This window comes from Trachymyrmex septentrionalis, unplaced genomic scaffold (assembly GCF_001594115.1).
Source record: "Trachymyrmex septentrionalis isolate Tsep2-gDNA-1 unplaced genomic scaffold, Tsep1.0 scaffold37, whole genome shotgun sequence".
Taxonomy (NCBI): Eukaryota; Metazoa; Arthropoda; class Insecta; order Hymenoptera; family Formicidae; genus Trachymyrmex; species Trachymyrmex septentrionalis.
The window spans coordinates 8333902-8345994 of record NW_017305536.1 but is presented as its reverse complement, the minus strand read 5'-3'; the positions used below and the strand labels follow the sequence as shown (position 1 = coordinate 8345994).

Here is a 12093-nt window from a genome sequence, read left to right as displayed (position 1 = left end):
TATATATATATATATATATATATATATATATATATACTCGTATATATCACAAAATTATTTCTCTTGTTAATCAATGTTTGTCGTACAATTTTTATTATAATTTATATATAATTTATACGAAATTATTTATTAAATTCATTCGATTTATTTATTGGTCTATGGGAAAAGTTTTTGTGGAAAAAAGCTTTTGTCGCATGATGTCATAATGCTGATGTGTGATAATGTTTATATTATCAGTCTGAGTATTATTGAGTGATATATGGGTGCATGAGGGGTTTTTCACTTTATATTATTAATTTTCTTTACTAACACTCTGTATTGAACACATGAAAAATAAAACTGTCATGTTGTGAAATAAATATTGCAATCATTGTTCAGATTAAATTCTGTACATATCATGTTTATGAGATTCATAATACATATACTTGGTACACATTTAGTATTTACATAGCACAGCAATGTAAAGCACGAGAAAAGAAAAGTAATAAACAATATAATAAACGATATATAATTGATATAAGAAAATCTATCACTTTTATGTTTGTTATACAATATAATATTGACACAGGCTATAATCAGTTCATGCAATATGCAAGAAGCTGTGGTATCTCTTTGGGATTGGGATCCTAATGTCCCAGGGGTACAATATGATGATTTCCTTGGCAGGTAGTAATACTATGACTTGAATGAGGCAATGTTTGCGTATGCATCATTAACAAAAATGTATAGACAGATTTGGATATTTTAAGCATGTGTCATTTAGCCACGTGATATTAGCTTTGTGGTATTATATGTATATGTTTATCTATGTAAATAGTAAAATAATCTTTTTTATCTCTATCACGATTTTAAAAGATTTATTTCACTAATGCTGCAGATATAATAGCTTGTTAAACGCGCGTTGCACGAAAATTTTCTATTTTATATACTTAATTTTCTTTAAATTTTTTAAAAATAAAATACATGTTTTTTTACAACTTCTCAGAGCTGTATATTACTTTTTAATTTTCTTTAAAATTTTTTCTACAATATATTCCTAAATTTTTTAGTGTATCTATTAATAGTCTGTAGTGTAAATTTCATTTGTTGGTAAATAATCATAATTAAATGAAACAATTTGCTATTGTTTGAGATTTTTTTGTAACAAGAAATATCGTTAACGGTTAACAGTTTGATCTTTTTTGTTAGTTAATTAATCAGAGTGATTAGATGACTTTGTTTAACAAGAAAGGCAACTAAAATAGACTATGTGGTGACAGTTTATAGTGGAAGAAGGCTTGGGAGCTTACAACATGGTGGTTGCCCAGCTTTTTGACAAAGACAACGCTGGTCAAGATGATCCACTTGGCAGGTATTCCTGAATGTAGCAAATACAATCTCAGACCAGTTTAATAATGCATTTTAAGAGACTTGTACAGAATGTAAACTATGCGAATACTCTGCCATTGACTATTAGATTATGCTTGAAAGACTGCATTTTTTTTATTATATGAGTTACCTCTGAAACACTGCAGCGCATTTAAAAGTATTTCAAACGTAAGCATTAATCACATATTTGTGATATGCATGTCGGTTACTCAGAGTACAAAATATTATATATGAAAAATATTATAGAATAGTCGTGCCAGTTGCAATACGGAATTAAAAATAATTCTGAATTCATGTCACCACATTACTCTCGTTATTAAACAAATATTGAGAAATCTATTTTATTTATGCAATGAAATAATGCTATGGAATGTGTTGCATGCAGTTTTATAAACGTATATAACATAATAATATTTTTGTATTATTATTTGACAAAATCAAAAGTATAGTAGAAATAATATGCTGCATGGAAGCTTCCTAATGCAAATTGTATCATAGATTTTGCATTCAAATCGGAGGTGTTTCTTTTATAAATTTAATAGTCATGCTGCTATCATCATATCATTCCAAAAAGCACACATCTAAACTTCACCGAAATAATTATTTACTCTTGAAAATTTAATGAACATTTGTTATGTGTAATTTAAGAGTTTTGAAAACATCCATTTCTATTTTGTATTGCGACAGGGCCACTATCGAAGTTAATCGAGTAAAGAAAAAGGGCATGATCGATACGGTGAGTATGATATATATATTATATAAAATCAGGACCTATAGTACAATCAGGCGGGAAAGTGATTTCGTATACAAAAATTAGTCGGAAAATTTTTTTTATTCGAGGCTTTATTGTTAAACAATTTCTGTTTTAATCAAATAAATAAAATTGAACTGTTAGTCTCATTTTCTTTACTGTTAATTCTGAAGTTGTTTGGATATTATGTAAGTATGATAACGTTTACAGTGCCTTTCCATAAACCATATTTTCATTCAGTATACACATATTTCCCTGATTTTAGACAAAAAAATTTGTTCTGCACTTTTGGCTGATTTGTTTTGTACAAGGAATCATCCTCTGTCCAGTTGTACTAAGTTTATTTCTAAATCTTCCCAACTAAAGTCTTTTTTTATTACTAATTATTAATTAATCTTATTTTGTAGTGGGTCTCTTTGGAGCAAGCAAAGCACGGCATGGTTCATTTGCGATTAACGTGGCTACAATTTTCAAAAGAACCTGCCGATTTAAGAGCTGTAAGTATAGCAAAAAACGTTCGTATTCATATATATATATATATAAACTTGAATATACAACCTTTAATTGATAACTTTTGAGCAGGCTTTAGTGGAAACTCAGGAACTTAGAGTCACATCAATGAGTACAGCCCTTCTCACACTTTATATTGATTCTGCTAAAAATTTACCGGTATGTACATCGTGATACGTAAAGAAGAAGAGCGATAGTTATCTAATAAAATTTTTTAATATCATTATACTCGTAGTGTATTCGAGGAAATAAACAACCCGACGTTTACTTAGAAGCAAGTGTCGGTGGAAAAACTGAAAGAACAGCCACTGTACCACGTTCTTGCGATCCTGTATGGGAACGAGGGTTCACCTTTTTAATTAGCAACCCTGAAACTGGAGTTTTACACATAAAGGTTTTCTGCAAATTTTTTCGTTCAAATAATGTGAAAGATATCAGATTTATCGTTATTTAACAAATAATCACATATTTCTTTCTTAGATTATAGACGAGAAAACTGCCATGACAGTTGGGGAAATGAGCTATAATCTTTCTCTACTTTTGGAGAAAAGTAATCTTGAGGTGATGCAACAGCCGTATGATTTGCAAAAGGCCGAAGTGGACAGCAAGCTTGTATTATCAATGACATTAAATGTAACAAGAAATTTTACACGCGCACAATGTAACGGAAATAAGATATGCCAATGGATAAAACAATCTGATTTTACAGATCTTGAAATATGAGCAGCCTGAACCTACTTCCGAGGAAGACGAAGATAATCATGACATCAATGAATTGAATAGACGAATCGAACATCAGGAATCCATCACTAGTAATGTACTCTCTTCTAGTGGTAAGTGGAATTGTGTCAAATGTCGCGTTTTTCGATCAAGCAAAGTATTTTAAAAATGCTTTTCTAAAAATGATTGGTAACAGAATATCATACACAAAAAAATGATATTGAATTAACTGACAGCAGTTTAATTGAAAATAATTTTTTTTTGTTAATTTATATATATAATGACAGTATTAATGAAATTACGTCATGCTCTTATTTTAATAAAATGATATTTATTTCATTAATACTGTCATCGAATAAATAAGCTTCTTTTCCATTAAATTACTGTTGGCTAATGCTGCTAATATATAATTTTTTTCGTGTACAAAAATTGAGATATATTACTTTTTTATAGTACCATCGAGCCCTCTTAAAAAACAGCCTTCTAAAGAATCGGTCAACAGTCAACCTCGTAGTACTGGATCCGCCGCGGCACTCTTGCCTGAGGAACCAATAGCGGTGGAAGAAGAATTAATACTTAGCACCAGCGCTCCGTCCTCTTTTACCGGAAGTCCTCAGCTTATCCATAGAAATCCGAGTATCACGTCTTCTTCGGGCGAATCGAAATTAGGAAGAATACAATTGACTATACGATACAGTACGCAGAGACAGAAACTCAGTATTTTCGTACACAGAGTTGCGTAAGTTAATCTCAATTAATCAAATACATCTTGTACTCATTATAATTGACTAAATGTTAATGTCATCTATATATGTTATATTGCAGTAATCTGCCGCTTCCCCAAAATGATCCGCACAATATACCGGATCCGTATGTAAAACTATATATTTTGCCGGACAAACATAAGGAAACAAAGCGCAAAACTGCTGTGATCAAGGATAACTGTAATCCCCAATTTGACGAGCAATTCGAATATGTAGTCTCGCAAGGAGACTTAAACACACGTATATTAGAAGTGTCTGTATGCACACAAAAGGGTTGGCTCTCTACCGGAAGTAACGTGATGGGACAGGTTCACTTGAAATTGAGTGAAATCAACATTTCGAAGACGGTAACCAGCTGGTACGACTTACAACCGGAAATCAAAGACTAGAAAACAAGGAAAAGTAAGTGGGGATTCGAGCGTTTGTGCGTCTGTTTGACGAAACAACCGCTTAAATTCCCACTTAATAATTTTTACAAACGATGAAAGTCTCTAATGTTACAATTACCTCTATATTTCGTTGATCATTGTTAAATTGATAATTTATTAAGGTAAGTTAATACGTGGTGCTATGCGAGATGCAAGACGTTTTGCGAAAAACAATAAAAGATATTTAAAGAGATTCGTACTTACGCCTAATGGCATGAAATGATCTGATATATAATTTTGCCGCAACTATAAAGCAGGGACGGATTGGCTTGGTAGTTGATTTAGTAATTTCAAATTTCTGATATATATTCTATTATAAAATATTTTAATACGATATACACATGCGCGAAAAGATCGGATTTCAGTAAAGGTTTCATGTGTCGTTGTTATCTTGTTTTTCAAAATGTGCCTAAAATAGTTAAACGCTGGCCGTTTAATTGAAGAATCCATTTGGTACACAATGCGTATTACATTTGTAAATCTCAGTGATGAATGAGATATTTTACAAGAATACAAGCTATTAAATATACGCGCATAAAGGAATTGAAAATTTCTCATTCCAATGCTGATCCGCACTTGATAGAGTAATATATTTTGTATTTTATGTTGTATGATGATTTATGTTTGTATGATGATTAAGTTGCGGCACAAAATGTGCACAACTATGTGCAGACACTATTACTGAATGATCTGAATAATATAACACACATATATGATACGTGATTAATTTATATGCTTATGAAAATTAGTTACGTAAGTTAACGTTTTTCGATATTGTAATTCCATGTTTTTTTCTTTACTATGTCCCAATATTGTTTGGTTACTAATAAAGTTGAATAATGCATTTACCAATTGCATAAGCAATTAAATGGATAAATTATACTAATATTTAAATAATTCATATTTTATAAGACACATTGGTATACATCAGTATAATTTTAATATGGCCCTCTTGAAAATCAAATTGTTATATACGCGCTTTATATTTGTATTGGAGATTTTGCTACATTATACAGTCATGACCATAAATATGAAGCATCACCACAAATTGATATAAACATTCTATGTATATTTAACAAAAAAATTTTTTAATAATTTTATTAAAAAACTAAAGTTATTTTTATAATAATTTTAATATTCTGTTAGTTTTCCTTTGACTTTTATTACTGCCTTTTCTGCAATAAATTGAAGATGCTATATTTATATTCATGGCTGTACATACATATATATATATATATACATATAAATATATCTATGTATCTATATTTTGTGACGGACGACTTCGTCAATAGTGTCACAAATTGTTGAGAACAATAAATATTATGTGCATTGTCAACATTCGTTACTTTGTAGTTGTATTGATATAACAAATTCCGATTTGTATTATATAGCTAATTTTTAAAATAATGCTTCTACGTATCTGTTACCGTAATATTTATCGAAAATATTAGTTTAGAGTTATATGAATTAATTTGTTGCAACTGAAGTTTCTACATCGGTAATTAGATAAGAAGTCGCTATCTCTTCTGCAAAAATAGTCGTATATTTTTCTCCGTGTATTACCGTATAGATCCAACGATCACCAAGGAAACTCAATGATATAACGTGAACATGGTATTCGTTCCTTATCAGTAACATTCTCACAGTACGAAGTTTTTATATCAATCGTGTATTCTCTTTGCGCCATTTGTAACGAATTTATAATTCAAGCAATAATTTAACTGTGAATTGATAGAATTTTTATCAGTATGCAACAGACATCGATGTTACCTTGTCTCCCAGGATTTAGCGTCGACAAAAACGTGAGTAATTTTATATTCATGACATTTGTGACGGTATCGGTAAGATTTCACGTTATTACGAACACTATTATATACGTTAAAAAGCATGCATAATAGAATATAGCTCACATGTAAAATATAGGCGCAATATAAAATATTAGTGCGCAAAAAGAGAAAGATTTACATCGTAAATATATCTGGCAGCTTGGTAGAACAAGATTTCACAAAAGCCAACTCTTCGACAAGCTACACGATGGAATTTGTTATTTATCTGAGAAAACGGATACGAAAGCATATAGCCGTTATTCGTCCATTTATCCCCGAGGGGAGGAGCCAGAAATGCCGTCGTGGCTTGCATATGATGGCCAAGTATGATTGACAGTAAATGAGCTTGAGGCTCATGAAATTTTATATACTTTTTAAGGACTTCCTTCAATATTTTATATAGTAATTATAGTAAAATGTTGTACGCGGATGAATAAAATTAAATTCTATACAGTACTTTTTAAGAAATTTCTTTAACATATTCTAGATAATAATTATAAAATGTATGAATAAATAAAATTAAGAAAATTGTTTCTCAAATTATAAATTGACTATAATTAATATTAATTAATGCTAATTATTTTAATCGCACTTTTTAGAGACTCATGTTCAAAGCATTTTTCCAAGAGACTGTACAAGAGAAGTGGAAAACGGCTTTCCATATTCGCGTGGTGAACATTAGCTTTTTCCTAGAGGATGGAACAATGAAAATCGTAGAGCCATCTGTGGACAATAGTGGTCTTGAGCAAGGTTCAACGGTGCATTTCATTTTCGTAATTCACTTAGCAGCAAAACATTTTATTTTTGCATCTTATTATGCTTTTATCTTAGAAGGAAAATCGAAGCAGAAATAGGCATTTTTAATTATTATCAATGTTAAGTGATATGTACTGCAATTGTATTAATTTTCGATATGAAGGTGTCTTAGTCAAACGCCAAAGGATACCGATTCCTGATCCAGTGAAGTACAGATATTATGATATACTCGATTTAAATGTCGGCAAGGAACCCAAGATATATGGGCGAGTATATAAAATTGTAGATTGTGACAAATTCACGAGGCAATTCCTTAACCGTTTGGGAATACCAGTGCCCGATCCAATAGATATACCGAAGGATCCGTATAATGAAATTCGAAAAACTGTAAGTACAGAATAACGCAAATAAAATTTACGTCAATAAAATCATGCCTAATAATGTTTTCGTGGCAAACACTTAACATTTGATTATACAAAATTTATTGTATTATGACGCGATTAATATCGCAGGAAGTATTTCCAAAAAAGCCTAATCGTATGGTGGATACTCTCGGGAATTTTTTAAAGTACGATAAGCAGGTGCTCCGATTTTATGGATACTGGGACGATACCGAGAGTCCTCACGGTATTATCCATGATCTCGAACTGTATTATTATCTTTCTGATAATACAATGGAAATTAAGTACAATGTATCGCCGAACGCCGGTCAAGATTCTGGTCTAATGCTTGTTAAAAGGATGAAGATACCGAAGGTGTGATATTTATATTAATTTCTACCAATGTAGATTAACTTTAATCTCGATTTAATTTACTCTTTATTTTTTTCTAATTCTTAGAAGTAGAATTTACTACTTATTTTTGATCCTTTCCTCAAACTAAGATTAATCTGTATTGATAGAAATGGACACTAAATAGAGCCGATTTTTCACAGATTTCATCAAAGATCGTTAATTTGCTATGTTAAATTTTGCTGTTATGTTAAATAATATATTATCATAAAATTAAAACATCATTGTTCCAATAACTATCTAATTTTCTACATATATATTTCACAAAATTGTCTTTCCAGTTTTATAGTGGCTTGCAACCAATTGGCGCGGAAAATCGTTTCACGGTTCTGAATGTATTAGGCGAGGATACAAGACAAAGCTATTATATGGTGGATAGTCTAGACACCGGCAAGATCTCCGCCGATTATTACAAAGACAATGAGTTGGGTATCGGTGCGGAGATTAATGTCTTCGGAAGAAGAATTATTATCACAAACATGGATGCTTTTACTAAAGAATATTATCGGTAAAACAATGCAGAATTTTTTTATGTTCTTATCAGAGCTTAACTTTACATGTTTCTTTAATAATCTTTAGAAAGAAGTATGGCTTGGACGACTTCACCTCTCTGATAAGGCCTCGAAAAGCCGATGAAATATACCAGAAAATCGAGAAGTATATACCACCTTACAATGGTTTCGGATCTTACGAGGATTCTCTCGGAAACTGTTTTACAGTACTGCCGAAACCGCCCAAATCAAACTTCATCAAGTTTCTGTGTTACGATAAGTGAGTCGCGAGCAACATGCTTCAAAACTAACTTCTTTCCTGTTTGATTCTACTCCTTGTTATCGTTTCAGGCAGGGCTTTAATAGCCACGTCTTCAGATTTCGAGCGAAAATGGTATCAAAAATTCCAGAACATGAAGAAAGACAATTCATTATAAGAGTATTCCTCGTGGACGATACGATATCTATTTTCGAATTGGCGAAACGAAACTCAGGTATACCCATAATATAAGAAATTTGGAAAAAATTACATTGACAAAAGATTTATTCCAAATATATCTAACATTAAAAAATATGATTTACTAATTTTTTTATAAGTGACTATGGGTTGCTATAATAGTAGTAGTAAATGTATTGCATATGTTAAATAAATTGAAGTATATAGTGAACAAAATTGAAATAGAAACAAAATATTAGAATAACATTAAAATGTAGCAAAATTAAATCAGGCTTTCAGAGATCCTTATTCCAAAAACGGATGCCAATAATGTTACCTGGTCAAGATATTTTCACAAGCAAGAAACCGGAATACTACAAATCACACGATTTTTATATAGGAGCATGCTTAAATCTGTACGACTTTCATTTTGAAATTACGTCTGCAGATGTTTATGTCCTCCGTTATATGGAGTTACATTGCGACAAGGTGCGTTTCTACATTTTATCCGTTAAACAAATTATAGCCATTTTATAAAAAAGTTCTGTCCAAATATTACAATAAAATTACGATCCTCCAAGCTTGACTTGTTTATGTATGCGATACTAAGGAAGGAATAAATTTTCTTCGCAGTTTCCCAAAGCGAACAAGAAATTGATAATGGAGAAACTTCGAGAAAGTTTACAGCCTGTTTACAAAGAGTTCATTCAACTGTACGCCCCGCCTGAAGACACCAAAGACGATACTCGAAGTTTAGAATACGAAAAGCTCAAGTGGGTGTGAAATATTTATATCATTCCTTCCGCGTTATCTTCGTGTTTATTGTGATTAAAATTATATTTGCAGGGAGGCATTGCGCCGCTATATGGGAGACAAGATAACTGAACACGAAATGATCACAATTGCTCGACATTATTCGTCTCACGAGAAAATAGAACACCGATCGAGAGAATATGTGAGGTATGTGAATTTCTTAATCTGAAACCATGTGCCTACAATGCTAGAAATCGCTCCGATATCTCAGAGAAAAAATTAACAAATCAAATTTGAATGGTTCGGGTCAATTGATCAATTACCAATAATCAATTTTTTCCCCCCCGTTCGAGATTTTGGAGTAATTTTTAGCATCGTAGACACAAGAAAAGAGATTATTATTATTATTATTTAATAGTGGAAAAGAAATAAGTATACCAACAGAAATTAAGGATTTAAAAAAATATAAAGCTTTCTTATAAATCCTTGACATTTTGTTACTGTTTACAATTCAGAGAAATAGCAAGTCTTGACTTATATTTCCTATAAAATTTCTTTGATCTAAGATTTTAGAAAATATAAGTCAAGACTTATTTATTATTTCTCTGAATTGTAAACAGTATACATAATAAAACACGAAAGGTTTATATAAAGAATTCTTATAATTAAATTTTTAATTCTCATCGATAATCTTTATGTATTTTCTATTGTTAGAACATTAACGATTTCTATGTTATAAATAGTGTAATAGTTAGTGTAATAATTAATGAAATCAATGATTATTTGTAGATGTTTGATGCATATGGAATTACACCGATTTCTGTGGCACGATCTTGATCGCTTGGAGGAGGATCTACATCATTGGGACGAAAATAAAACTGGATTTTTACCTCGAGAATCTCTGTACACAATTCTGCGCGGTTGCAGGATTCCCGTTGATGTGGAATTATTGAATTCCATGCTGGATCAGTAAGTTCGGACAAATTTACGACTTAATCGATCAAAGACATTTCACCTGATATCGATTATAATCCATTATGATTCTTGTAAGCTTGCACAAAGCTGAAGACGGTACAATTGACTACAACGACCTGTTGCGGTTCATGAACGTGAAAATCGATCCCCTGCCACCCACTGCACCCGTGAACGTGAAAGTATGTTGGCTCATTGTTATATTTCTACGTGGAAAAAGAAATAATGTTAAATTAACAGCATTAGTCTAATTGAGATAATAATGTGTTATTAAATTAATTATATTATTAATAAAACAAATACTATCATATTAAAATCAAAACATTTGATGTATTCGTTTTATTAATATTAACCAACAAAATTATTTTCAATTAGATTTATGCTGTTAATTCATCATTTTTTCTATACATTCTTTTATTATTATTATATTATATTATATTATATTTACGATATATTATATTTTTATAATATTTTTATATTAAAAATAATCTTTTTCTTTGATATTTTATTATATTTTCTGATATTTTTGAAGATTGTATTTGTGTTAGTTAAGCTTCATTTTATTTTTTAATGAAAAAACTTAGGTAAACAGAAAAAATTTTAATATAAGACAGGAGATAAATCTCCTGAGGCATAACTATTCGTTATTTGCAGACGGCACTTTGGTGGGCATCGGAAAAAGAGCCGGACTGCGGCGGAGGAATAAATTGGTACGAGTTTATTAAGGATTTAGACATAAAGACGGAAGAAAACGTGATAGAGAATAACAGCAATGCGGAACCAAAACTCACATTGACATACTGAGCATTTTTGCAATCAAAATCGTCGCGCGAAAATATTTTCCAATCCCGACAACAATAACAATACAGCAATCTCTTTTATAATGCATATGTATTACTATATTATTAGTATTTCTATCAGTATTCATAATTCAATTTTGCTATCAATATTAGACGGTATAAAGACGCAATAAAAATTATTTCTGCGCTCGTAAGTTAGTGGGGTATCGTAAAATCTCGAAATGGCGGCTGTCGCCATTACGTGCATTTCTAACGTTTATATTCCAATGTTGTAAAAAACGTACAGCTGCGCACTGCAACTAATAATCAAGATGTGCGTTACACATACCTGGCCATGTTGCAATCTCGATGAGAAGTTTCTCGGCAAGAGAATGATGACGTGGACCAAAGAGGGCTGTATGACGTGATGCGAAATGATTTTCGAAGCGGGAGGTTTGGAACTTCGGGGAGCTCGGATGAGGCTCAGAGCAACGATGAATCGTCAATCTCGTGGTCGGCAACGTCTGCGTCGCGATGTGTACCTCGCAGAACACTTCTCGACGATCCGTCAAGGTTGAAGCTGTCTCTCGATCGCGAAAAACGCAAAACGATTTGAACCCGTGCAATCAGCACGACGCGTCTCTCAGTAACTGACCGCGATTTCAAAATTTCGAAACGGCGCGATCGCCGTCTGCCCCTTTGAATTGCACTTCGCGCACTCGGCAGTCACGAGCGATTGCACTTTTTT

At 31.7% G+C, this 12093-nt stretch overlaps 2 protein-coding genes across 5 annotated transcripts in view; both read left to right on the top strand.

The window, feature by feature from the left end:
* LOC108750722 (extended synaptotagmin-2) overlaps window positions 1-5481 on the top strand; it is a 12016-nt gene extending 6535 nt beyond the window's left edge. Inside the window, exons 9-17 of one of the 4 annotated variants that reach the window (XM_018490396.1) lie at window positions 1260-1351; window positions 2056-2104; window positions 2527-2616; window positions 2702-2788; window positions 2865-3023; window positions 3110-3262; window positions 3339-3462; window positions 3803-4088; window positions 4175-5481. In XM_018490396.1, the coding sequence (XP_018345898.1) occupies window positions 1260-1351; window positions 2056-2104; window positions 2527-2616; window positions 2702-2788; window positions 2865-3023; window positions 3110-3262; window positions 3339-3462; window positions 3803-4088; window positions 4175-4502 (1368 nt within the window). In that variant the 3' untranslated portion in view covers window positions 4503-5481. Of the gene's footprint in view, window positions 1-568; window positions 667-1259; window positions 1352-2055; window positions 2105-2526; window positions 2617-2701; window positions 2789-2864; window positions 3024-3109; window positions 3263-3338; window positions 3463-3802; window positions 4089-4174 lie in introns of all 4 variants that reach the window. The other 3 variants (XM_018490395.1, XM_018490397.1, XM_018490398.1) reach the window with 3 other exon arrangements.
* Window positions 5482-5937: 456 nt separating this feature from the next.
* LOC108750435 (EF-hand domain-containing family member C2-like) lies at window positions 5938-11547 on the top strand. The gene is made up of 14 exons (XM_018489871.1): window positions 5938-6343; window positions 6527-6691; window positions 6967-7117; window positions 7287-7510; window positions 7636-7878; window positions 8196-8422; window positions 8494-8685; window positions 8757-8899; window positions 9134-9330; window positions 9475-9614; window positions 9688-9801; window positions 10384-10563; window positions 10646-10748; window positions 11221-11547. The coding sequence occupies exons 1-14, from the start codon at window positions 6290-6292 to the stop codon at window positions 11368-11370; spliced, it is 2283 nt and encodes a 760-aa protein (XP_018345373.1). The 5' UTR covers window positions 5938-6289; the 3' UTR covers window positions 11371-11547.
* Window positions 11548-12093: the final 546 nt, after the last annotated feature.